A 26,232-nucleotide genomic window follows, 5' to 3' on the forward strand; every position below is an offset into this window, starting at 1 on the left:
CTGCATAAATTATGTTCATGACGTAGTGCAAAAAGAGCAAATTTGAGCTAATTTTTCCGCCACTTTTCTGCAGATTCTGGTTTCCCTTTACTATTAAGGGGCATTACTTCTCCGGCGTGACAGTTAACGAAAAGACGTCATTAAATATTTAGTAAAACAGGAGCAGCGCGCATTCCCGAGCCTCCTTATCAATGCAAATAGCTCTTTTGTGTGCAGCCGTAGCGCGCGCCTGGAAGCTGTGATGTGAATTTTTAATTATGCATGTTTAAAACAAACTGTGGCAAAGCTCGTCGAAGGAGGAGAAATAAAGAAAATATCCCACCTAGCAGCGGGTAAGTCGCGAATATAATCGCATTTTTGCACAACGCAATACGAACTGAGGGAATCGAAATGAGTTTTTGGTTAATATGCAATGTTCGTAATTAGCATAATTTATATATTTATGATAAAGAGAAAGGAAAGACATAAAATGCCGTCCCGAGTCATGGCATATTGGCATGTGGGGAGTGCGATCAGTAGATGAAGGGTGTTTATGACATCGGGACAGTTTTATTATTGCGTTGAGGGTTTGGGGGTGTTGTTGGGTTGCACATGTATTTGCGGAAGTTTACATCAGACCAGGCACTTTCATGAGTCGTGCCTTTCGAACTGTTTGACCACAATGACATTTCGTGACGAGAAGAGATGAGAACTCACGCTCGTGTCCCGTTACTGTCACAAAACCGGCACACTTCCTTTAGTAAAATAGCCGGGGCCCTCATAGGCCTGCTTGACGTGAAAATGCGCGAGAATCGCAAAATGCTCTATTCTTTTAAGGATAATTATAAGCGTTAATTTCATAGGCAAGATTTATATATTACGTTTAACTTGCACATTATTGACAGTGGGATATTTTGGGTTGATTTTGCACGGTAGTAATGGACCACATTTAGAAAAACTGGGGTAACATCCACTCATTATATACTTAACTTAGGTTCAAGTTGACAACCCTGAAAGCGATAAAGTGGACGTCATAAACGTTACGTCATATACTTGACTATGTGATAATCATTAATTATGACATTATGAATAATTTAGTCACTGCCATACAAAATATGTACCATGGTACCATATTTCCCGCCAAAATACCGTTGTTACTACTGTAAAATCATAAACGAATATGCAATTGTATTGGAACAGGACACATATTTCAGAAACTACCACAGTTTTACTGTAGTAACAGCAACTTTAGGAAGTAACTATGGTATTTTAACCCAAGGTTAGCATGGTCAATGTTTATGTAGGTGTGCTGCAATGCGTGGTCATATTTAAATAATTTAAAATATGAATGAGCCTCAGTCATTTTGGAGTAATCTAGTAGTTTAGAAGAAATAAGTGGCAAACTGAAGCATGACATTGTAATGTAGGCTAGTATTAGAAACAAGACTTGGAATCTTGAGCTTGTAGCCTTGAACTTATGGCCTATTTGATATATTGCCACTGGTAAAGCATAGTTTTCTTAATAATTCCTGAAGGATATCTGTTTTTGAAAAATAAAAATAAGTCTGTGTCCATTCAAATGGACAACCCATACATTCATCTTTTTAAGCCGATTGTCCTATGTAGGGTCCTGTGTAGTGCTGAAGCCTATCTCAGCTGTCTCTGGCCAAAGGCAGGGAAACACCCTGAACAGGTGGCCAGTCCATCACAAGGTTAACTCCCATAACACAGACATACTCATTCACACTCTCAAACTCAAAATGGACAACCTCACTGTATAAATTACTGGTGTTGGTCTGGACCTCAGTGGGTGTCTATTCTTGGTCTGGGTCTCAGGCTGTCTGGTTTTGGTCTCGGTCTGAGCCTTGGAGGATGTGATCTTAATTTGAACTGACTAGAGTAGTATTATGTGTTAAAAAGTTTTTTATTTTTTTAAATCAGGTATATGTTTTTTTAACCTCTAAAATTAAAATGTAAGGTTTGTTAATGGTAGCTTTGATACTCCAGTGCTTTCAAGCATCCTTAGTGACCAGCTTTTTTTTTTTCTCAGGTGATACTGCGCAGCTGGCAACATCCACTTCATTCACTATGCAGAATCAGTGATCTCCTTCGAGCTTAGACTTCATCATGGACACTGAGGATCTTCCTGCAAACAATGCTCCTCTCACTGTCAATGAACAGGTAGTCTTGCATAAAAACACCCAAATCCATAACCTTACAATACACTGGTGTACATTAACACTTCATTACATGTCCAGCCATTACACTTCATGCCCCCCTGTGTGTGAGTGTTCTGTCTACGTTCACTTGTGAGCACAAGCAATTCTCTTCTAATGGTGATGCGTTCGCAGAAAGCATTGCTTTTGCTACCTGTTGGCCTGACATTGTTGTTTGTTTCAGTTTGCTATACTCATGTGTGTCAGGGCTCAACAGCAAGAATTTTTTCAGAATCAGATATTTCCTTGCTCTACCAATATTTGAATTGGCCCTGCTGCCAATATGATTTTCATTGTTAAAGTAGTTGCTTAAAATAAACATTTTTTTTTAGCAACATAAATGCATATTTACAAAATCATATAACATAGCCTATATATATCAGTGCCATTAGTCGTTTAAAATGTTTAATTGCCTAATATAGCAGTAATTCCGGCACCGGCTTGCGTTCGCACAGAATGCTCCCCGGCATTGATCCCGCCAATATCCCAGGATCAGAGCCCAGTGTGAATGAGGTTATATTAAAGGTGCTGTAAGCAATTTCAGCCGTTTTACTTCCACAAGACTGAGCCGTTGGATTAGCCACACCCCCTCTTTCCAAAACCCCGAACTCCACAGATACCAAAATAAGCATTATTGAGAGCAGAAACGGTTGTTAAAAACAACGGCTGCAAAATAGCATCCTCAACTGACAACTTTTATGAACATCATTGCATAAAAATGTATTATTCATCAATAGTTTGCTGCAACTACAATACTATGAAAACATACAAAATGATTGACCGGTAGAAAGCGTCAGTGTCCACGGACTGCAGACATATTTTTGTTTGCTGTTTGCAGAGTCTACAGCTGTCACAGCGACCAGTGAGATATCTCACGACACTTATTTCATAATGGTATAATGACTTTTTTGCTGCGAAATCAGCCTTTTCTAACAGATGCTCTCAAGGCACAGGAGAGACACAAGATCATACTTAATAAATAAAAAAAAAATCAATAATAAATCTAATCTAGGTCAACAAGCTTGATAACGTTACCATGGTGACATATTTAAATCAGCACAATTTGCAACAGCAATGTCAATGTTATGACAGAAAATCACATGTTTAAGTTTGCAAAACCAAAAAACTTGTACAATGAATGTAAGATGCAGTGACAACGCAGCACTAGCTCCAACTGGCCCCAAATTGCTTGCACTGGCCCTGTTGGGGAAGTCCTTATTGTTGAGCCCTGTGTGTCCTTGTTTGGTTGGTTGGTTCTTTGTGTCCTAATGTGTACTTGGCATCTCTGTTCTCTTCAGCCATTCACTGTCTGACTGCAGAAGTGTTTTCTCAGCTTTTAGGTTCCTGCACTTTGAAATTCCCAGAACAAGACGAGCAGGTATGCACCCTCGCCCACCTCTCTACTGCCCTCTGTGCTCTGCTGAGCTGCTAACTCTGCCTGTGCTCTTCCATTGCTCTCCGATCTCAACTGAAAATCTAGACAAAAATCTCGATAGAAAAGCCTAAACAAAAATCAGCTTGAGCAAACACTTTGAAATTGCATTATGCCATAGATATGTTATAATATATGTACTGCACAGGTTGACAGCAGAATTGACATGGAGAGTCCACATGGGCTTCATGGGTACATGTTAACTTTTAATAACATCCTCTGCTGCTTGTTTTAGCCTAATTGTCCTTTTTCGAACAATTTAGCCTTTCTTGAAGGTTTTAAACACATACTATGTATATCACGTAAGAACTACTAAAAATAACGCAACTAGGGGCTGGGCTATATGGCTTAAATTATATTGCAATCTTTTTTCAGCCTTTGACAATATTTAATATAGTCACGAGACAACGAGAGATGGAGACAACTAGTTATGCTCTTTAGGAAGCTTATTGGACAAATACAATAGCATTAACATCATTGTGATATTTACATAGCTGATTAATTTAATTTCACCAGCAAAATCATTGTAATTATATCAAGAATATTTTGGCATTAGAGACAACATTGTTTTGCCCATTGAATCTAATTAATACTTAAATATGACATCCGTGAGAGCAGAATACATGCATGTGTAAACTCATCCATAACAGACCATGGCCCATTTCCATATTGCCAACAATGCCAGCTTATTGCCTGAGAAAAGAGGGTATTTATAACCCGCCGTACTCTTAATACCCTTCCTCCAGGTCATCGTCATGTCGGGTCAGGAGACCATCCGGGTGCTGGAGGTGGAAGTGGATACAGCCCTGTCCTCCTCAGGGGCAGATGGGAAGTTGGAGTCAGGGGGTGAGGAGGGGGGACAGACCCTGGAGGCAGCTGAGGAGGCATTGGATAGTCCGGTTACCATAAGCACTACCACACCTGGTAAGAGAGTTATAAAGACACCTGATATATAAATAGCAGCATTAGTTTGGTATCATAGCAGACCAGCATTCAAACCTATCATTATCAAAGAGGTATTTAGAAATAGTCATAATTGTAATAAATATATGGTTAAAAGACACCACCGTTTATTATGTTTCCATGCATAAAAATTCATTTATTTTTATATATTTGGCACCAAAATAATATTTTCTCTTTGCTTGTAGTGTCTGTGGAGGACTCCTCACCTGCAGTCCATACTTTGGTCTCCAAGCACATCAGTGTGACACAAGACCAGCCCCAGACCAGCATACCCATCACTGTTCAGGCATGCCCACAGGTAAACCACATTGTCCTTTTTTAAAGCATGTGTCCATCAGGAACAGTTAACTTATTAGGTATTGAACAGGATAGGTTCTTGTTAGGTAAATTGTGAAGTTCAAACATATTTTAGATGAATATATGGTTTCTGTCAATTAAGCTCATATTCTGTATCAACAGTCACTTTTCATTTGATTTTTTCCAATAACTCCACTTATAATGACAGTCACAATGTCTTGCACCAAATACATCATCATTTTCCCTCTCTCTGACCCTATGAATTAAATCGCCTGTTTTTGCTATTGTACCTTGAAGACTTCTATGAGTTAATGATCTCTGTTATGATTGGCTAAATTTTGTGTACTGTAATAGTTATTTTTGATCATCTTCACATATGAAACATTTAGAATTCATCAATGTTTGTTTTACTTCCAAGATGCTCTGAGAAATTAAATTAAACTTTATTTAACACCTTATTTCTATAGGGCTAGTTGTCTTCTGACTGTACATGAATACAGTACCTTATTAAGGTGGGACTGTTCTATCCTACTCTTTAACAAATATTTATTCATTTGGCTCTTAATGATTGAAGTAATTTTGATAGAGAATATATGAATACCCAAAGGCAAACATGGATGGTTTGTTTCCTAATATTAAAGATAATTCAAATAGAATTAAAAGGGCACCTACTATCCCCCATTTCACAAGATGTCATTTAAACCTTTGATGTCCGAAATTTCAGCTCAAAATACCCTACAGTTCATTTATTATACCATGTTGAAAATGCCAATTTTGGGTGGGAACAAAAACGAGCTGTTTGTGTGTGTGTGTGTGTGTGTGTGTGTGTGTGTGTGTGTGTTTAAATGCAAATGAGAGTCAGACACTGATGATGGAGAGACTCTGTCAGAAGTAACAACTTTGAGAATGAACCAGGAAGTTTCCAAATGGTTATTTGATAATTTATTTGTTGTAGAGTTTTTTCAGCAGTTTTGCAACGATGGATGAGCAACACACACACACAAATATGGTTATAACATTCAACGAAACAACGCCCACAAACAAACATGTTGCGTAATGTTCACTTATTAATGGCAGTGTCTGTCAACAGTCGTGGGCAGTTTAAAAACCCGTTATTTAGTTTTCCTTGTCAGTGGTGGTTAGAATGTCTAGCTGTCTATCCATTTGAGATGTTTGACTTCATCCACAGCGCTAGTATTTAAATGAGTGATGAAAGTTTTGTGGTCTGCACTGCAATATTGAGAGAATCTAGATTGAGCAGCGTGAGTGATCCCGCTCTGCGCTGTCCTGTTTTGGAGCACAAATATCAGGAAGAATTTGCACCTGTGTGCTCCAGAAATGCGCAACACTCCTGTGAAACACAGATGCACGTGTCAAATGAGAAGAGAATTTTGTGCTTATGAAGCCAAATTCATGTAAATGAATTTGCTTCAGCAGCCTGAAATTTCATTTGGGCTACTGCAGAAAAATGTAAAATGCCGGAAAAACCCTGATTTATTTATAAATGTTAGCAATCATACGTTAAAGTGCTCATGGTTGTTATGCTATAACTATAGCCATGAAGATTTCTTAACCCCATTGCATGCTTTAAGTTGTGAATGTAATGTACATCTACATAGCACATCAAACTCTTTTATTATAAAAAGTAAGAGTAAAATAATATTTTCCATGATATGGTTCCTTAATATTTAATAATAATAACAGTAGTTCATAAAGAAAATATGTATTCAAATCTATATAATGTTATCCTGGCAGGTCCTGACTCAGGAAGCTTTGGCCTCTCTGATGACTGGCATGTTCGCTCAGCAAGGTTCTCTGGCTCAGCCCTTGCTCATCCCTCTGAGTATGGCAGGATCTGTGGGTGGTCAGGGTGGTCTGGCCGTGCTCACCCTACCCACTGCTAATTTTGCCACCTTATCTAGCCTTGCTGCTGCCAGCCCTGGTGGAGGACTGCTGAAGCTGCCTTTTGCTGGACTGCAAGGTATGCTGTTCACACATGTAAAAATTTTTTTAAAAAGAGTATTCTCTGCAAAGCATCTTAGAAAAGGTGCATGTAGTATTTGATTTTGTAACAATTGCTTCTGTTGGAAATGAGATGGAATACATGTCTGTTGCAGCATATTATGTTAATGTATATGATGTGGGGGGGTTTTCGAAGCCAGTCAGCATTTCTGAATAATGAAAAATGTTGCAATGCAATGTGTTTTACTGAGTAGGCAAACTCGATTTGCACTAATGTACATCCCTGTATTGGAATGTAAACTGTTTGTAGCTGAGATGAAGCTGAGAATATTAATTTTTACAAAGTATAATTTAAATCTGGCTCTGGAAACAGTTAGTATCTCAAATGAATTACTTAATATTTCTAAAATACTCAGTATAACTCTATTTATAATAATATTTTATATAGGGCTGTCAATTTAACATGTTATTTCAGTGTGATTCATTATATAAACAATAACGTTTAAAAAAAAAGAAGCACAATTAATCATGTCTTCGGACTGTAATAAGGAATATTTCTACTATTGGAGCAATTCAAGCTTGAAGTACCACCTGCTTTCAGCAGAGGGCAGTAAGCGAAACACCAGAAGCATAGGCAATGCACAGCCGTACAGAGAACAAACTGCTTGACACTAGCTACAGGTGAGAAGAATGTGTTCTTTTATCCAAACACAGTTGGACGAGGTGCAATCTTGAATGCAGCGGTCTCGAGACGTGTTTTCTAAGTTTCAAACTACGTTTAACTTGACACAGCAACCTAAAAAAATGCTTTTATGACACGATGCAACCCAAATGCATCCGTCTGATGCATATGTACATAGACGCATCATTAGAAAAGCCCTTATAATAAATCTCATACGGATTGACGACTTCATTTGCAAAATGGATCTCTGTGAACAGTAGGCCAATGATAGGCTTATGTTCAATAATATGGAATAAATATATATATTGCCTTCTAAAGACACTATTTCACCCGTCTACAATCATGTTGGAGAAAGAATTGTCATTGGCTAGTACATTTTAGTTTTTACTCACCAGACTTTTGACAACATGTAAGCATAATGTAACTAAAAATATACATTAAGTAAACTGAGAGAGGGCCCCTTATTTATATTCACGCAATATAGTATATTGTAATTTCTTTTAATATATTTTGCTTTATGATTTTAATCACATTTTAACTTTTTACAAATTTACAAATTTCACATTCTATCAGTTTGTATGATGTCATGAAATCACATTTTTAACTAAACAATTCACAATGTAAGAATTTAATGAAAATTAGGGGTCACGGTTGTGAAATTTGGCTGACAATTAGTTGTCAAACAAATAACTGCGATTATGATGATTAATTGCCTGTTTTAATTGTTTCACGAATATGACTATTAATTACCATACAAACTCACTATGTGGGCTTCATGCACACAACAAAGTCATTTATATAAATTTAGCTTGGGTCACATAATAAAATAAGGGAGTGCTTTGTGTTCACAAAATGATTACGTTTATACCTTTATACCAATATATTTATATTTTGGCAGGAGTTTAGCGCAAGCGTAGACTACGTGCACATCAGAGCACTTGAGAAGTGGTTCATTTTCACACGTTCTCAAGAGAGCTGCTCTTGTGATGTCCGCGGTGCAGTTCCCTGAAATGCTCGGAGTTCAACTGAATGAAACACAAGTGCTTTTTCCTGCGCTCATGAGACGGCATGCAGGGAAAGAGGAGGCTGAATCCAGCTTCTTAATCGACTGTTTTTTTATTCAGTAAAAGAGCCTCTGTGCTTCCACACAACTCCATCACTGACGAGCAAAATATTACTTTTTTTTTTACGCATATGAGTAGGGATGCACCGAAATTTCGGCCGCCGAAAATTTTCGGCCGAAAATGGCACTTTCGGCACTTTCGGTTTTTGGCCGAAAGAGAAAAAAGGCCGAAAATATGAGCCGAAAATATATACCTCCTCGCCCCGCCCCTCAGTGCTCAGATTTCAATCTGGATCGATCTAGCCCTTATCACAGCGCTACCAAACAAAGGCCGATCATGTCAGCGGTGTGGAAATTCTTCAAAGTTTCTGATAAGGACATCAAATTTGCGATCTGCAGTGTTTATTCAGCAGAACTTTCAAGATATATATATATACACAGAGTACAGCAAGAGATTCTACAGGAAAATGTCACAACTAGCGCAGCTACACCACAACTTGAGACGTATTTATCTGAACTACGCCAGAAGCGACAATCCCCTTGACTACGGTCGCATAAACAAAGACCGCTTTCCTTTGCTTGCGCGGATTGCGCACAGGTATATCTGCCCAAGCACCAGCACAGCGAGTGAGAGACTGTTCAGTGCAGCATCTCATGTTCTTGATGAGCTTTCTGACAGGAGAGACTGTCAGAAAGTTTAGCAACTTTTGTTCTTGAAGAGAAACCTGTCACTTGTACTTAAATAGAAAGCGGTCCAATATGATGTGTAAAGCAATTACATTACACTTGTTCTTCACTTGAGGATACATCTGTCGTTTACAGTTGCCTTTGGATTTAGTTCAATTACTGCTGTTTTGCACAATAATGTTCACTTAAAGTGTGCATACGTTTACATAAACAGAATAGAGCACTGATCTATATATATAATTATATATTATAGTTATAGATCAGTGGAATAGAGGCCCTCTGCCATTCTGTGTTCTGCCTTTTTGTTTTAATTAAAATTACTGTTGCATATTTAAACTTTTTGAAAGATGCTAGCTAAGTTCATTACTTGACTGTTGTTTTGCATATAATAGTTTTCTAAAACTTTACATTATTTGGATAATTGTTAATAAAATCTGTAAAATTTGATTTTTACAGAACTGAAAGAATAATATTTAATATAGTTTTAATATATTTTTTGTCCAATTTTGGTGTTACTTTCAATAAAAGTGTGATTATTTTATTGGTTTGTAGTTTTTCAATTCAGATTAATTAATTTTTATTGATTAATTTGTTTTTTTTAAAATAGGTAAAAGTTTCGGTTTCGGTTTTCGGTCAAGTGCATCCTGGATTTTCGGTTTCGGTTTCGGCCCAGAATTTTCATTTCGGTGCATCCCTACATATGAGAGTGATTTACTCGCAATATAGAGGTCTGTATTCGTATTGACTTATCAATGCTTTACTTGTCTGACATAATAATGTAATGCATTTTAATTATTTTAATTATATTTACATTTATAAATATTTAAATATAACCATTTAGAATTTTTTAATCACTATATATTGAATTATTGTTACTTGGGGGGCCTTTCTCTGCAAATATTTATACATGCATTTAATTGTAATTGTCATGTAATTCATTTTTATTAAACCTTGTAATTGAGTGGTAGCCCTAATTTTATACTCTGCCTGGCCAAAAAGATTTCTGTTTGGAGCAGATACTTAAGAGCATATGAATGGATCATTATTCCAGAGATTAATATGTTTCAGCTGGTAACAATTCTTTTAACCCAAACTGATGCAGTGTGTAGCTTCTCATTTCTTAAATTGCCATGTCGGAAGACGCATCCCGTGGTTGGGGAAAAGATGTTTCTTTGTTTCCGAAGGGGCAAATTATTAGCCTGCATCAAGCAAAAAAGAAATTCCTGAAATCACTGGAATTTGGTTAAGAACAGTCCAACGTATTATTAAAACCTGGAAGAACAGCGGTGAACCGTCAGCTTCATGGAAGAAATGTGGTTGGGGAAAAAAAAACTTGGGTATTCCAGGACGACAATTCCAAGATTCATCGGTCTCAAATTGTGAAAGAGTGGTTCAGGGAACATGAGGCATCATTTTCACACATGAATTGGCCACCACAGAGTCCTGACCTTAACCCAGGGCTATTCAACTTCACAGCCAAGTGGGCCAGATGGAAAAAATGGCACGTGGACCAAGCCAGTATATTTTGTTAATGAAAAGCTTCTATCAGATATTGTGTTATAGTAGGCCTATAATGTTTGTTCACTACATAAAAAAAAACATCATTAATAGAAAATATTTCCAGCCTAAAATTCTGAATAATAAATAAAAATCAAATAAAAAGTGCTTTAAAATTGGTCCATAACTGAGAAAGTAAATCAGATTTATACCAAACTTTTTATTGAATAATAACAGTGATGTTTGTAATAGATGCAATGATTCAAACTCGAATGTTCACCAAATTAATGAAGATTTCTATTTCTCCATACTAATGCTTTTTCAGTATAATTTTAGTTTCTTACTCTTCATATTTCATCAAAATTCCGGATAATTATTATTTGTTGCACAACGTCTCAAAGCATCTAAAAATTGCGCTCCTGCACAAGACACTGTAAAAACATTGAGGCATGCGACTTCCATCTCTCATAGGTTTACACAGGAGAACAATTGAAAAAGAGCACCATGAGACACAAAATGTGTTTGGTGTGAACAGCCCATAAGACAACTGACAACCTCATGCGAGCCACTGAAAATGTAAAAGGGACCCTCGGACCAACAGTTCAATAGGCCTACCTTCACCCCATTGAAAGTCTTTTGGATATGCTGGAGAAGACTTTATGGAATGGTTAGACTCTCCCGTCATCAATACAAGATACCGGCCAAAAATGAATGCAACTTTGGATAGGAAAAAATGTTGTGACATTGCATAAGGTTGTCTAAGCTCAAAGCTAAAGTTGGTCCAACAAAATATTAAAGTATGCAATTTTAAAAAAAAACAATTTTTGGGCCAGGCAGTGTAGATTCATAGTAATTATATTGCTAAAGTAAGAGATTTGAAATGCCACACATAACCAAGCTAAATCCAAGCTATCCAATTACACTTGAACAAACTTGCAACCTTCCTTATTTACATCCTTGGTTACACAACTTTTGTCTGAAGAGTGGTACATTAAAAGGACTTTAATTGAGTGTTTGTTTGGATTTTATACAATTGCAATTATTTTTTAATTGCTTTCATTTATATTTTTAATTCTGACTAAAAGTTAATAATACAAATGATACTTTTTCAACCGAATGCCACAAATGTTTTTCTAACCTTTGCCAGAAAAAAATTATAAAAGCATTCCAAAATATAGCTGCAAGCAGCCATTCTGTGGCCAAGCTATATAAATTGCCTATATGGCCTACATGACCTATAGGACCCTCAGAGTGGCTACGGTGTGTTTTGCTTGATCTTGATGAAGCGTACCAATTTTTTTTTCAAATCTGACAATGGATTCAAAAGATATCAAAAGTTTAATATAATTCAAAATGGTAGAGAGGCAGTTTGGCCGATATGTGGAAAATTGGTATCATTGAAATCCTCATGACCCAAGGAACCAGAGACACCAACTTCATGATTTTATGACATAAGGGTCAAACGTTATGGACAAAACCAAAAATGTTTCAAATTTCTTGACCCATAGGTGGCACTGTGTCCAAACTCTGCATGTACCCTCAGATCATGGTCCTGATGAAACATACCAAGTTGTGTCTTGATAGGACAAAGTGTTGCTGAGATCCTATTTCACATCGACCATTAACTTCACGATGCTGTGACTTTTCAACAATTGCAAAAATAAAAAATTAAGTGAATCATATCTGTGCGGCTCATTCTGGAGATTATTCTGAGCCATTGTTTGGGAAAATCAGACCAAGTTTAAAGGATGTGAAAGGTTTAAACGATAAACATAATTCAAGATGGCAGCCACCGTAATGGGCAGACCTTAAATATAAAGGGTCAATTGGAATCATCAAGAGGAGAGTAATCAGACAAAAAATAATTAAGTCTCTAGGACAAACTATTCAAATATGGCCAAAAGAAAAGTAAATTTTTGACATGGTGGTGGCGCTATAGAGTATAACATTTGGTATGGGGGCTATTCATGGCCACCCCTATCAGTGTGCCAAATGTAATAATTTTCTTATGTACGATTTATGGGCTGCCATAGACTCCCAGCCAGAAGAATAATAATAATACGGAAACGGATTCAATAGGTGCTACAGTTACTTCGAGGCTTGGCCCCTAATAATCAAACAAGCCTAGTTGCTACTATTATTACCATGGTAATTTATTAAAATGATTACAATCTGTTTATTATGTGTTTAACAAGCACAATTAATCAGTTGTATCTGACCATTAAGAGGCAACTGGCTGTCCCCAAACCACAAACACATCTGTTCCATATATTCTGTATCTTGGCTGGTGTGGCTAGTGTTCTTGAATGTGGTTTTTTTTTGTTTTTCCTCTTCCAGCTGCTACTGTGTTAAACTCTGTCCAGACGCAGCTGCAGTCACCTGCGCAGGCAGTTCTGCAGCCTCAAGTTTCTTCTCTACAGTCCATACAGGCAACCTTGCAGCCAACACAGACGACACCAACCACCACTATGTCTGTTGTGCAGAAATTGTCAGAGCCTAGCGCTTCTGTTGCAACGCTTCAGACTGCAGGCCTGTCCATCAACCCTGCTATTGTGAGTAGCAAAATGTTTTTATAGTAAAAACGTGTGTTAGGTTTAGTTGAATGAGAAATGTAGGAAATGGTTGGGATAAATGTGTTTTAAAGCATGAACATTAATTTTGGCTATTTAAGTCAAATTAATTTGAAAGATTCTTGGACCTTATAAAACAATGGAGTAGGAATACCTCTATTAAAGGGATAGATCACACAAAAAGGAAAATTCTATCATTTATTTAGCCTCATGCCATACCACATGTGTATGCTTTAGTTTTAACTGCAGAACACAAAGATTTTTAGAAGAATATTCCAACTCTGTAGGTCCATACAATGCAAGTGAATGAGTACTAAGAAAGGAAAGCTCCATAAAGCACAAAGGCAGCATGAAAGTAATCCATATGATGACTTGTGTGGTTAAATCCATATCTTTAGAAGTGATATGATAGGTGTGGGTGAGAAACAGTAAAAATGCAAGTCCTTTTTTACTATAAATCTCCACTTTCACAATCTTTAGTTTTTGCCGATTCACATTCTTTGTGCATATCGACACCTACTGGGCAGGAATGATAATTTAAAGGGAAAAAGGACTTGACTATAGATCTGTTTCTCACCTACACCCATCATATCACTTCTGAAGATATAGATTTAACCACTGGAGTCTTATGGATTACTTTTACGATGCCTTTGTGTTTCAAATGAAAACATTTCAGTGTGGACGTCGCCAAAGTCAGTGGGATAGTTTAGAACTTCAATATTACATTTCTTTTTGCTTTGCAAATACTGTAATAATTAAGTATTTTGTATAAAAGATGATCAGTATTTTATGTATTTCAGTTCAGCGCTGCTTCTCTGGGAGCACAACCACAGTTTATCAGCTCTCTTACAACAACTCCCATCATTACTAGTGCCATGTCTAATATGGCAGGACTGACAAGTCAGCTTATTACTAATGCACAGGGCCAGGTCAGTATCTGAGGACTACATTTAAACTGACTTGTATTTATCCTTTAATCTGCTAAAGTTATTTATTTTGTGATTTTATTTTCTATTAACAATGAGAAATGCTTTAACCTAACTTTATGTTAAGTTTACAATTTGTATATAGACAACTGTATGAGCTTAGTAAGTATCTGTTTTGTCCCTTTTCATAGTTTATTACATATCTACATTATAGTTCATATATAGTTTTTTTTTATTGTTGAATGTGTTATTAATTCTTCATTAATCCTTAAATGCCTGGGAATTTCACCTTATTTGGGTCTTTATTGACCCGGCTCATATCTATCACAAATGGATCTACAAAATGTCCAGATAGTGTAACATTTTCAAAATATTTTCAATACCATTAGAAAAAAAATAGAACATTTTTATTTTTATTTATTTTTATGTTTTATTTTCCATATATCAAAGAGATCATGCAAGAAATCAGGACAAAGCTAGTTTTCAATACTTTCACACTGAAATTTAATGAACGCAACTGGCTGTCAAACACACATTGAGCTACACGACACATAAGCTACACATGATTATTTTCTCAGGCACTTACTGAGTCTAAATAGATGCACAACTTAAATATTTTCAGTAGTTCACCCAAATGACAATAGTTATATCATACTGTTTATGTGTTACACTTGCTGTAGTTTACTTCAAAGTTATTTCTTCGTCAAGTAACAATGTCAAATCTAAATCAAGTCAGTCAATGAAACAACACCTTTGAGTAACATAGCATGAATTATATGTATGTGTACATGCATATGGGATGCTGATAAATCACCATTGTTGCATAGAAAATGAATGTGATATAGTATTTATTTGTATGAATATAATATCAATTTCTCTTGTAATAAACAAAGAAATAGATATCTTGTGATAGTAAAAATGGATGAGTTACAGTGGGTGGAATGAGGTCCAAAGTACTAAAGATCCAAGGTATGTGTTTAAGGGTTAAACATAATTCTATAATATTTGCAATTTGTTTTAATGTTGTGTGCTCGCAACAAAAGAGATGCTTTGTTTTACATAATTTAATTTTGGGTGTATAAATTGTGAAGTCTTTAAATATCAGACTAATTTAATTTCATACCTGTCTCCAGGTGATTGGAACACTTCCTTTTCTGGTGAACCCTGCATCGTTGGCTGGAGCTACAGCAACCTCTGCATTACCTGCTCAAGGCCTGCAGTTCCAGACCATGTCCCCACAGCTGCTCCTGAACTCCCAGGGTCAGATCATTGCTACTATAGGGAACGGCCATACAGCTGCTGCTCCTTCCACCACCTCTGTCCTCCCCAAAGCCACTGTGCCCCTGACACTCACCAAGACCACCACACAGGTACTGCAGTGCCATCTACTGTAGCTCTTCATTAGTCAGTGAGCGTATTGTAACACTTCATTGTACAGCAGTGTGTCCAACAGAATTCTGGTTTTACAGAATTTATGTCCAACAATTTAGATTAGTTAGTCCTATTATTGGACCTAACTACATGCTAAAGAAAACTATCTTACTAGTTTTTGTAACATATGAAGTCTTTTCATTTGAAATACAATTCATTACAATTTGTTTGTTCACTGTTATTGGTTCTCTAGGGTCCGGTTGGAAAAGTGGTTCAGTCAAAAGTGATCATTGCTCCCCAGCCCACTGTGGGTAAAGCAGTCACATCCCTCTCCTCTGCTGGTGCCATCGCCTGTGGAGATATGCCAACTGTGGGCCAGCTTGTCAGCAGTATGTTTGTATTTTAATCAAGTACTCATGGTCCATATTACTGTATAGGCAATGTTTAAAAATATTGCATATATATCGCGTCATTGAATAGTAACAATTCTTGTCATTAAAAGTGTTTAGATTAGGGCTGTTCCCTAATAGTTGACCAAACGTTAGTCGATGAGAACAGTCTTGGTCGACTAAGTTTTGATTGGTCGGTTGGTCGCAGAAAAATCTCCACAGGAAACCGACGAACACCCGTATTACTGCAGGTTGGACACTAGGTGGTACTATGGGGTAATTTTCGTTAAGCAGGGTTGGGGTTAAGCATACACAATAAAGCAAGACACATTAATTTCAAACTTTGAACTTGCAGTTTTTTATTTATTTTAACAAAAAATTCAAATGAAACTGGAAAAAAATTAAGTGCTGTTAAAATGTGTGTTGTTCAACGTTTTGAAAGATGGCTTTACAACAGTTGTGAAGGGCAACATCTCTCTGGCAAAGAACCTACTTTATCTGTGCATTCTCTAACGGTCGGTATTTCGTTGTCCGTAAAAATACATCATGTGTGTGAGTTGTTTTGTTCTCTCCTTCACATATATATATATATATATATATATATATATATATATATATATATATATATATATATATATATATATATATATACACTCACCTAAAGGATTATTAGGAACACCTGTTCAATTTCTCATTAATGCAATTATCTAATCAACCAATCACATGGCAGTTGCTTCAATGCATTTAGGGGTGTGGTCCTGGTCAAGACAATCTCATGAACTCCAAACTGAATGTCAGAATGGGAAAGAAAGGTGATTTAAGCAATTTTGAGCGTGGCATGGTTGTTGGTGCCAGACGGGCTGGTCTGAGTATTTCACAGTCTGCTCAGTTACTGGGATTTTCACGCACAACCATTTCTAGGGTTTACAAAGAATGGTGTGAAAAGGGAAAAACATCCAGTATCGCGGCAGTCCTGTGGGCTGAAAATGCCTTGTTGATGCTAGAGGTCAGAGGAGAATGGGCCGACTGATTCAAGCTGATAGAAGAGCAACTTTGCCTGAAATAACCACTCGTTACAACCGAGGTATGCAGCAAAGCATTTGTGAAGCCACAACACGCACAACCTTGAGGCGGATGGGCTACAACAGCAGAAGACCCCACCGGGTACCACTCATTTCCACTACAAATAGGAAAAAGAGGCTACAATTTGCAAGAGCTCACCAAAATTGGAAAGTTGAAGACTGGAAAAATGTTGCCTGGTCTGATGAGTCTCGATTTCTGTTGAGACATTCAGATGGTAGAGTCAGAATTTGGCGTAAACAGAATGAGAACATGGATCCATCATGCCTTGTTACCACTGTGCAGGCTGGTGGTGGTGGTGTAATGGTGTGGGGGATGTTTTCTTGGCACACTTTAGGCCCCTTAGTGCCAATTGGGCATCGTTTAAATGCCACGGCCTACCTGAGCATTGTTTCTGACCATGTCCATCCCTTTATGGCCACCATGTACCCATCCTCTGATGGCTACTTCCAGCAGGATAATGCACCATGTCACAAAGCTCGAATCATTTCAAATTGGTTTCTTGAACATGACAATGAGTTCACTGTACTAAAATGGCCCCCACAGTCACCAGATCTCAACCCAATAGAGCATCTTTGGGATGTGGTGGAACGGGAGCTTCGTGCCCTGGATGTGCGTCCCACAAATCTCCATCAACTGCAAGATGCTATCCTATCAATATGAGCCAACATTTCTAAAGAATGCTTTCAGCACCTTGTTGAATCAATGCCACGTATAATTAAGGCAGTTCTGAAGGCAAAAGGGGGTCAAACACAGTATTAGTATGGTGTTCCTAATAATCCTTTAGGTGAGTGTGTGTGTATATATATATATATATATATATATATATATATATATATATATATCTCACAATATCCAATTAAATCGGCATCCGCTGGGCTGAAGGATCGTGAATATTCTTGCTTTACTGATTTTACATTGAAAATTAAATCAAATACATTTCTAAATTCAAATTGCACTCCAAAAGAAATGAAAAAGCTATTAAAATAATGAAGTGATCAAAAAATAAATAAATACTGTATATATATATATATATACTGTAATTGGAAAGTTGGTTACTATATATATATATATATATATATATAAGTAACCACCTTTCCAATTACCATCAGGCAAGTATCTGTCTAAACATGCAGGTGGAAAATTACACAAAGACATAAAAACAATTATACATGTAGAAAATTAAAATTATAATGATGATAATCACTGAAATATATATCATGGTTCGAGGTGAATGTGTTTTTGTATTATTTTATGTTTTAATCACAGATGTATAGGCTGCAGAGTTGTGGTCCCAGTAAACTGCTCTGTGGAAATTAAGCGAACTGAACTCAAAACACCTCCTAAGCTGAGATGTCTGAGGTTCATTTTCAGCACTCATAGATGATACTCTTGCAAAACAAAATTCTGAAGACAGAAACGAAGAAAGAGTGAGAACCTTTTACATACGTGTTTTCCATGAGACTGCACACCTCCGTACAAACGTCTCTGTAGCGGATGTAACCCAATCCTTCCGACGGGTGAGTATCTGTAAAGCCGCAGGTCCAGACGCCATTCCGGCTGCGTCATCAGAGTGTGCCCGAACCAACTGGCTGGTGTTTTTACGGACATTTTCAACCTTTCCCTCTCTTTGAAGTCCCCACATGCTTTAAAATGTTCACCATTGTGCCTGTAACAAAGCAATCCAAAATCTCTTGCTTAAATGACTAGCGTCCTGTTGCTCTGACCCAAATCATCAGCAAATGCTTTGAGAGGCTAATCAGAGATTACATCTGCTCTGTGCTGCCTGCCTCACTGGATTCACTGCAGTTTGCTTACCCACAACAACCGCTCCACTGATGATGCCATTGCATCTACACAACACAATGCTCTCTCCCTCCTGGAAAAAAGGAACACATATGTGAGAATGCTGTTTGTAGACAACAGCTCCGCATTGAACACCATAGTGCCCTCCAAGCTTGATGTGAATCTCTGGCCTCTGTGCTTAAACAGCTCACTGTGCAGCTGGATCCTGGAATTCCTGTCAGGCAGACGCCAGGTGGTTAGAATGGGCAGCAGCATCTCCTCATCATTGACCTCCAACACTGGAGCCCCACAGGGCTGTGTTCTCAGCCCACTCCTGTATTCCCTGTACACACATGACTGTGTGGCAACACATATCTCCAATGCCATCATTAAGTTTGCTGACGATACGACAGTGGTAGGTCTGATCACTGACAATGATGCAACAGCCTAGAGGAGGTGCACACCCTGACATGCTTGTTTCAGGAGCAAAATGTCCTCAACCTCAGAAGACCAAGGTGCTTGTGGTGGACTTCAGGAGAAAAGACAGAAAACACTGTTTGAATATAGTGAATATAGTGAAGATGGAAAACACAGCCCCATCACCATCAATGGAGCACCGGTAGAGAGTCAGCAGCTTCAAGTTCCTCTGTGTCCACATCACTGAGGAACTCACATGGTCCGTCCATACTGAAGCTGTTGTGAAGAAGGCTCATCAGCGCCTCTTCCTCCTGAGACGGCTAAGGAAGTTTGGAATGAACCACCACATACCACATCCTCCTACGGTTCTACACCAGCACTGTAGAGAGCATCCTGGCTGGCTGCATCACCGCCTGGTACGGCAATAGCACCGCCCTCAACCGCAAAGCCCTGCAAAGGGTGGTGCGAACTGCCAGACACATCATCGGAGGTGAGCTTCCCTCCCTCCAAGATATTTATACCACAGTATCGGATGCATATATCATTAGATAATTGACAGGAAGCACAATGTGCACACGGCACATAATGTGCTCTCTGGCAAAAAACATGTTCGTTTTTCTGGATAAGATGACTTCATCTGAAATTATGTAGCACGGTGTCCAGCGTCATGGAACGCTAAACCAATCGTATAAGGATTCAGATCGCTTTGCCCATATTTGAATGACTTCCTCCTCTGGTTATAGTGGATCGTTCATTACATATGGTCACCAGAAAATGGTGCCAAGTACATGACACAGACTCATTGATGGCTCAAATGACAAAATGGAACTGAATGAATCTTGTTACTCATGCTTGCATGCTTTGGAGAGAGAGCATACCTTTAGTCATTGTTGTATTTGCATGTTCAATTAGTTCTTATATACAATTATTATGTTTTATTTGTTTGGAAAGGCTTTTGGGCACTTGGAGACATTTTTGGACACTAGAATAATTATTTGTATAATCCTTTAACCTTTGATTGCTTTGTCATATCAACACAAAATTTTACTCCGTTACAGGTGACACGATTGGGAACAAAACAAAATTTGAGCTACCTTATTTGCACCCTGAGCTATATAATGTAAAATCAGAAAAATACGGAAAAAGTTAATTTTTTGGCTCAAGTTTTTTTTTTTTCTCAGCAGTGTTCAGAGAGTCTCAGAATTTATCATAATCTATATCATTAAAAAAAAATGTCTTTAAAGTCCTACCAAACACTTGACCCTTCTTGTTTATTTTGTAAAAGTCTTTCATTTTGGGCATGCCACTGAAACAAGTCATCTTTAAAAACACCCCCAGAGCTTTAAAGGGTTAATATTGAAGTCATCATTGTACAACATTGCCATTATTAATTACAGGACTTAGAATTTGCTGAGTACAACTATATTTTAGTTGTTACTAAAAGATGCAAACATTACTGTTTAGCTAACAGAGTTTTAGTGAACTACTCTTTGGTCACTTAAAAGCAAGCTACACATTATCTGCAAATGGCAACAACAGTGCATTTTCTTTTGTCATCTTAGTTGTCACTTAGTTATCTCAGAGTGTTGTCCCAGTTTTAAAAACAAATTTTTGGAAAAACGAGCAGAACTGTCGCAGATGAGCGAACATATGTGTTTCGCTGTTACTTTTTTGCCACGTTTTACACAAAGGGAAACCAAAATACCTCCACACTTCTGACTTAATCCTTTTAGAAGGCGGATAAAGGGGGTCAGATGCGTTCCTCCTTCAGCCATGTTTCTCGCCCACGTTGGTTTACATCAGAGTGTGCATGTGTCATTTGTGCCAAATACGTGCAGTGTTGTGAATCTTGATTCGTTGGTGGGTGGGGGACTACTATGCGATCAGAAAAATCTAAACAATTTGGATAAAAGGTTATATGGAATTACATAATATTGTGTATGGTAATTACCGTGATAAACTATTTGTATATGAAGGGGCTGGGAGAAAGAAGTTCTCAATTAATAATTTGTTTTAATTAGAGCCACAGTCTGGTGTGCATGAAGAAGAGGCCATTAATCTGGAGGAGATCCGTGAGTTTGCCAAGAATTTCAAGATTCGACGGCTCTCTCTGGGCCTGACACAGACACAAGTGGGCCAGGCTCTCACTGCTACAGAGGGGCCCGCATACAGTCAGTCAGCCATCTGCAGGTTGTTCACGTTTATATCTTCTGTCTCTTTCCATATGTTTGCACATGCCATTCCAGTGCCTTAGAGTTTTGACTCTTTGCTTCTTGTTTTAAGATTTGAGAAGCTTGACATCACTCCCAAAAGTGCCCAGAAGCTGAAACCCGTGCTGGAACGCTGGCTGGCAGAGGCTGAACTCTGGAACCAGAAAGGTCAGCAGAACCTTATGGAGTTTGTCGGCGGTGAACCCTCCAAGAAGCGCAAACGGAGAACCAGCTTCACGCCGCAGGCCATAGAAGTCCTCAACGCTTACTTTGAGAAAAACTCCCTCCCAACCGGACAAGAAATCACAGAGATTGCCAAGGAGCTGAATTATGACCGAGAGGTGGTTCGCGTCTGGTTTTGTAACCGTCGACAGACTCTAAAAAACACCAGCAAGATCAATGTGTTTCAGGCCCATTAGGATGATGGAGTGTCTAAGCATGCGGGGAACTTTTTTTAGAAGCTGGTGCACAATAAATGGTTGTAATATTGGTGCTATTTGCAACATGACTGAAATGACTGATTTACGGTTAAGACGAAGCCAGCGGCACTTGAATGATGTGAGGTCCTTGCATAGTATCAAACAATATCAAACATGTTTTCGTTTGATTTTGTTTCCATTATGCTGCATGATGAGGGACTTTTTGGTCTGCCATCACAATCTTTGATGCTAAAATGGCTTTTGAACTATTTTAAATATTGAAGAAGCTATGAATTCCTATAGGCGCTGTTTTTATTGAAAAAAGCACTTTGTTTATACACAAAGTTAAATGTTCAAAATATTCTTCATAAATGTTCTTGTTTTGCAGTAACTAAACTGACATTATTCTTCAAAGTAGTTGTTTGGTTTTTGCTGTAGTAATGTCAGCTATAGGTCTGTACTGAATAAAATGCACAGAAGAGGTCATTCAATTATTTGACAATTTCCCATATCTAGTGTTCATGTCGTTTTGCTGTACATTACTTGAGACTGGTATTTTTGATCTTTGACTTTCAAAAACAGTAGTTCCATTATCTTTGTGCTTATAAACAGTAGGTGTGGTTTGGTCAAGTATATACTGGACAATCATAGTACTCTGAATCAGTATGCATGCCCTGCTTTTATGTGGCTAAATCCACTGTAGTCAGTTTTGGATGTCATCAACATTCATAAAGTCAGATTTGTTTTATTTCAGCTGTGTTATGTCTGTCTATTGATTTAAAAAAAACAACAACAAAAACATTTAAACTGTATTATGATTACAGTGGCTGACATTAGAAAATGGATTTCATTGTCACTGTTATATTGTTTGTGCCATAAGTGTAGTAAAAAACTGTTATATCAGGAAATGCTTTTAAAGAGAGAGTGAAATCTATAAATATTTGTGGCACTTCAGAAACATCATCTACAAGTTAAGTTGTGTTAAAGGGTATTATTATCAAAAATGCAATTTGCCATTATTGAATTTGAACTTTAAAATTGTTTATAAGAAGTTGTCCCTCGAGATATTGTGACAGTACAGCAATATGCACAGTTTATATTAATATTTTCTAAATTTGTAACCAGAAACCGTTATGTTCTAAGCATAAAACTTGATTGTTCTTATGGACCTTCGGTATTTATCTAATGGATTCTTATCTTAATTAGTACAATGCTATAAATGTACATTTTAATATTGTGAAGAAGGAATGGTATAACTAGCGTTTTATCTAATGCTATAAATAATAACAAAACTGTTCAACGTGTTAATTTGTGCAGGGGTAATGAATTTTAAATCAATGCTTTAAGAATTGCATTTACAGATCCGTTAACAATATTTATTTTGTATCAATTGTAATGTTTGGGATTAACTTGTTATTTGAATAAATTAACACTGAACATACAAGATGTCTTCATTGAAAATGTTATCACACTCCATCATGGTAAGTAGCCTACTTTTGGTAACAGTAGATTTTTAACATGTTCTGGCACCAGTTATGTTTTCATTTATCACATTCTGAACAAAAAACAGACTAGAAATTTCACAAGATAATTCTCAGAACAGTGATGAAAAGAAAAAGAACCTGTAGACTGATTTAAAAAGTTCATATAATGTACACAGATCAGGTATTTTAAATCACTGTCCTAAATTCCTTATTGTGACGCTGTTTTATGAAAGATTGTGTTTGAATAGCTACATGTAAATACACAAATGCATTAATTCTAAGTAGTTTATGGAGGAATTTAGGGAATCAACTTCATTTTCCATTATCTTCATATTTTATGCTACATTTCATAATAAAAACCCAAAATCATAATTTTTACCCAAGTCATATTAAAGTATTAATGAGGGTTGCTGGTCTCTCTCCCAGCCTGACCATCTTAAAGGAATTTTCTCGGTTCAATACTAAGTTGAGCATAATCGACAGCATTTATTGGTTACCACAACAATGTATTTTGACTTGCCCATCCTTTTCTTAAAAGAAAAGTAGGCCTACGTGAGGCACTTACAATGCAACTTAAAACACTCACTATATCAAAAGTATAGCCACAAGACATACACAATATGGGTGTTACATGATTTTAAAGTGCTAAAATCACATAACCTTTTCTATGTAAAAATAATACATACAACTTCGTTGCCATGACAATATTGTCAACAAACCCTATAATGACTGTAAAAATGACGATTTAAACAACTTTACAGCTCAAATAAAACGAGTTTTAAACAGAATAATTAATGTGTGCTTTTATAAAAGTGTAAACTTTCTGCCATTTCGTTTGATTTATATTGATGACGGTGGTGGGCAATACAATTTCCCACATTTAGCCTAGACATTGATCCAATGGTAGCAACTTAAATGAATCGTTCACCCAAAAATGAAAATTCTCTCACCATTTATTCACCCTCATGCCATCTCAGATGGGTATGACTTTCTCTCTTCTGCTGAACATAAATTAAGATTTTTTGAAAAATATCTCAGCTCTGGAAAAACCAGCATAGACCAGCATAATTTCCATGCTGGTCTATGCTGGTTTATGCTGGTCTATGCTGGTTTATGCTGGTTTAGCTGGTGGACCAGCAAGACCATGCTGGTCTACCAGCATGGTCTTGCTGGTGATGCTGGTCTACCAGCAAGGTCTCATTAATGATGCTGGTCTAGCAGCATGGTCTTGCTGGTCTACCAGCATGGTCTTGCTGGTGATGCTGGCCAACCAGCAAGGTCTCATTAATGATGCTGGTCTACCAGCATGGTCTTGCTGGTGATGCTGGTCAACCAGCAAGGTCTCATTAATGATGCTGGTCTACCAGCATGGTCTTGCTGGTGATGCTGGTCAACCAGCAGGGTCTCATTAATGATGCTGGTCTACCAGCATGGTCTTGCTGGTGAACCAGCAAGGTCTCATTAATGATGCTGGTCTAGCAGCATGGTCTTGCTGGTGATGCTGGCCAACCAGCAAGGTCTCATTAATGATGCTGGTCTACCAGCATGGTCTTGCTGGTGATGGTGGTCAACCAGCAAGGTCTCATTAATGATGCTGGTCTACCAGCATGGTCTTGCTGGTGATGGTGGTCAACCAGCAAGGTCTCATTAATGATGCTGGTCTACCAGCATGGTCTTGTTGGTGATGCTGGTCTACCAGCATGGTCTTGTGTGATATACTTTAGCTCATTATTTTGTACACATTTATGCAGCCAGTACTTACACGGTCCATTTAATAAGTTACTTGTTTAAAGTACTGAAAAAGAAGACAGTTAAATAGAAATTAGGCTTGCAATGTCAAGAAGTTCTTTAAGGGCAGTACATAAATACTTGGCCAACACATACCACTATTTTTCTTATACAAATTCATTACAATAAATAAACTAAAGATTCTTGAACATTAACATCTGTTCGAAATAAGTTTATTATTGCAACAGAATATTTGCACGTTACATTCACATTTATAGGAATTATTTGATACCATTACTACCATGACAATATATACAGTGCATTCAGTATTCACATTAATAAATTAGAATGCTTAAAGGAGAACTCTGGGGAATTTTTAATTCTTATATAAAATTCTTATAATTTTCAGTAAGTTCTCCTTTAATCGCCCTTAATACTTGATGTGTGAGATGAATACATGTTTCTTTAACCATTTACATTTTCTAGCCTTTGTGGTAATATGGCCTGTAACAGTCAGTTAACAAGCAATGTACACCAATATAAGAGATTGCATTAACAATGTTCCTACAAGCATCCGGTGTCACTGTATTGTGGAGGATGTTTAATCAAAAATTACATTGCAGTAACTTTATAAACCAGTTTGTTGGAGAAATAATGACCCTTGAAAGACCACCTCATCTGTCAAACATGGTGATTATAGTTTCAGCATGGAAGTTCACTGTTCCTTAGACCTTAGGGATCAGTATTGTCACATAATAATCTAAATGTATAGGCCTAGGTCCACTCACTAGCCCAGTGGTCACCAATCTCTGTTTGATAGTAATGATAAGCCCTGTCTGTTTTTTCTTTTCTGTTTTTTTCAGGGCTTGGTCAAGGTCACTTTATTTGTTTAGCACGTTTAAAAATGCCACTCGGCTGACCAAAGTGCTTTACAGTGAAACAACCAGATACAAATAAATAAATAAATAAATAAATGTATATAAATAGTACCTACATAGCAACACACAACAGAAACAGCAAAGCTGTGAAGAATCATTAAAACAGGAGTAGCAAGGCAGTATCAGACTCAAATATA

At 37.4% G+C, this 26,232-nt stretch overlaps 1 protein-coding gene across 2 annotated transcripts; it reads left to right on the top strand.

Moving 5' to 3' along the window:
• Positions 1-23,377, top strand: LOC127618888 (POU domain, class 6, transcription factor 1-like). Of its 2 annotated transcripts, XM_052091571.1 has the most exons (12): positions 1-332; positions 2,030-2,160; positions 3,529-3,573; positions 4,374-4,551; positions 4,776-4,888; positions 6,643-6,868; positions 13,116-13,330; positions 14,149-14,277; positions 15,408-15,644; positions 15,899-16,034; positions 21,338-21,506; positions 21,600-23,377. In XM_052091571.1, the coding sequence occupies exons 2-12, from the start codon at positions 2,107-2,109 to the stop codon at positions 21,943-21,945; spliced, it is 1,848 nt and encodes a 615-aa protein (XP_051947531.1). In that variant the 5' UTR covers positions 1-332; positions 2,030-2,106; the 3' UTR covers positions 21,946-23,377. The 2 variants fall into 2 exon arrangements, with proteins under 2 accessions (XP_051947531.1, XP_051947533.1); XM_052091573.1 differs by lacking the exon at positions 3,529-3,573.
• Positions 23,378-26,232: the final 2,855 nt, after the last annotated feature.

Source organism: Xyrauchen texanus, chromosome 25 (genome assembly GCF_025860055.1).
Source record: "Xyrauchen texanus isolate HMW12.3.18 chromosome 25, RBS_HiC_50CHRs, whole genome shotgun sequence".
Lineage (NCBI taxonomy): Eukaryota > Metazoa > Chordata > Actinopteri > Cypriniformes > Catostomidae > Xyrauchen > Xyrauchen texanus.

Coding starts and splice junctions, on each gene's coding strand:
- LOC127618888 (XM_052091571.1), top strand. CDS start 2,107: ATGGACACTGAGGATCTTCCTGCAAACAATGCTCCTCTCACTGTCAAT. Junction 6,869..13,115: donor GCCTTTTGCTGGACTGCAAG/GTATGCTGTTCA, acceptor TTCCTCTTCCAG/CTGCTACTGTGTTAAACTCT. Junction 14,278..15,407: donor TTACTAATGCACAGGGCCAG/GTCAGTATCTGA, acceptor ACCTGTCTCCAG/GTGATTGGAACACTTCCTTT.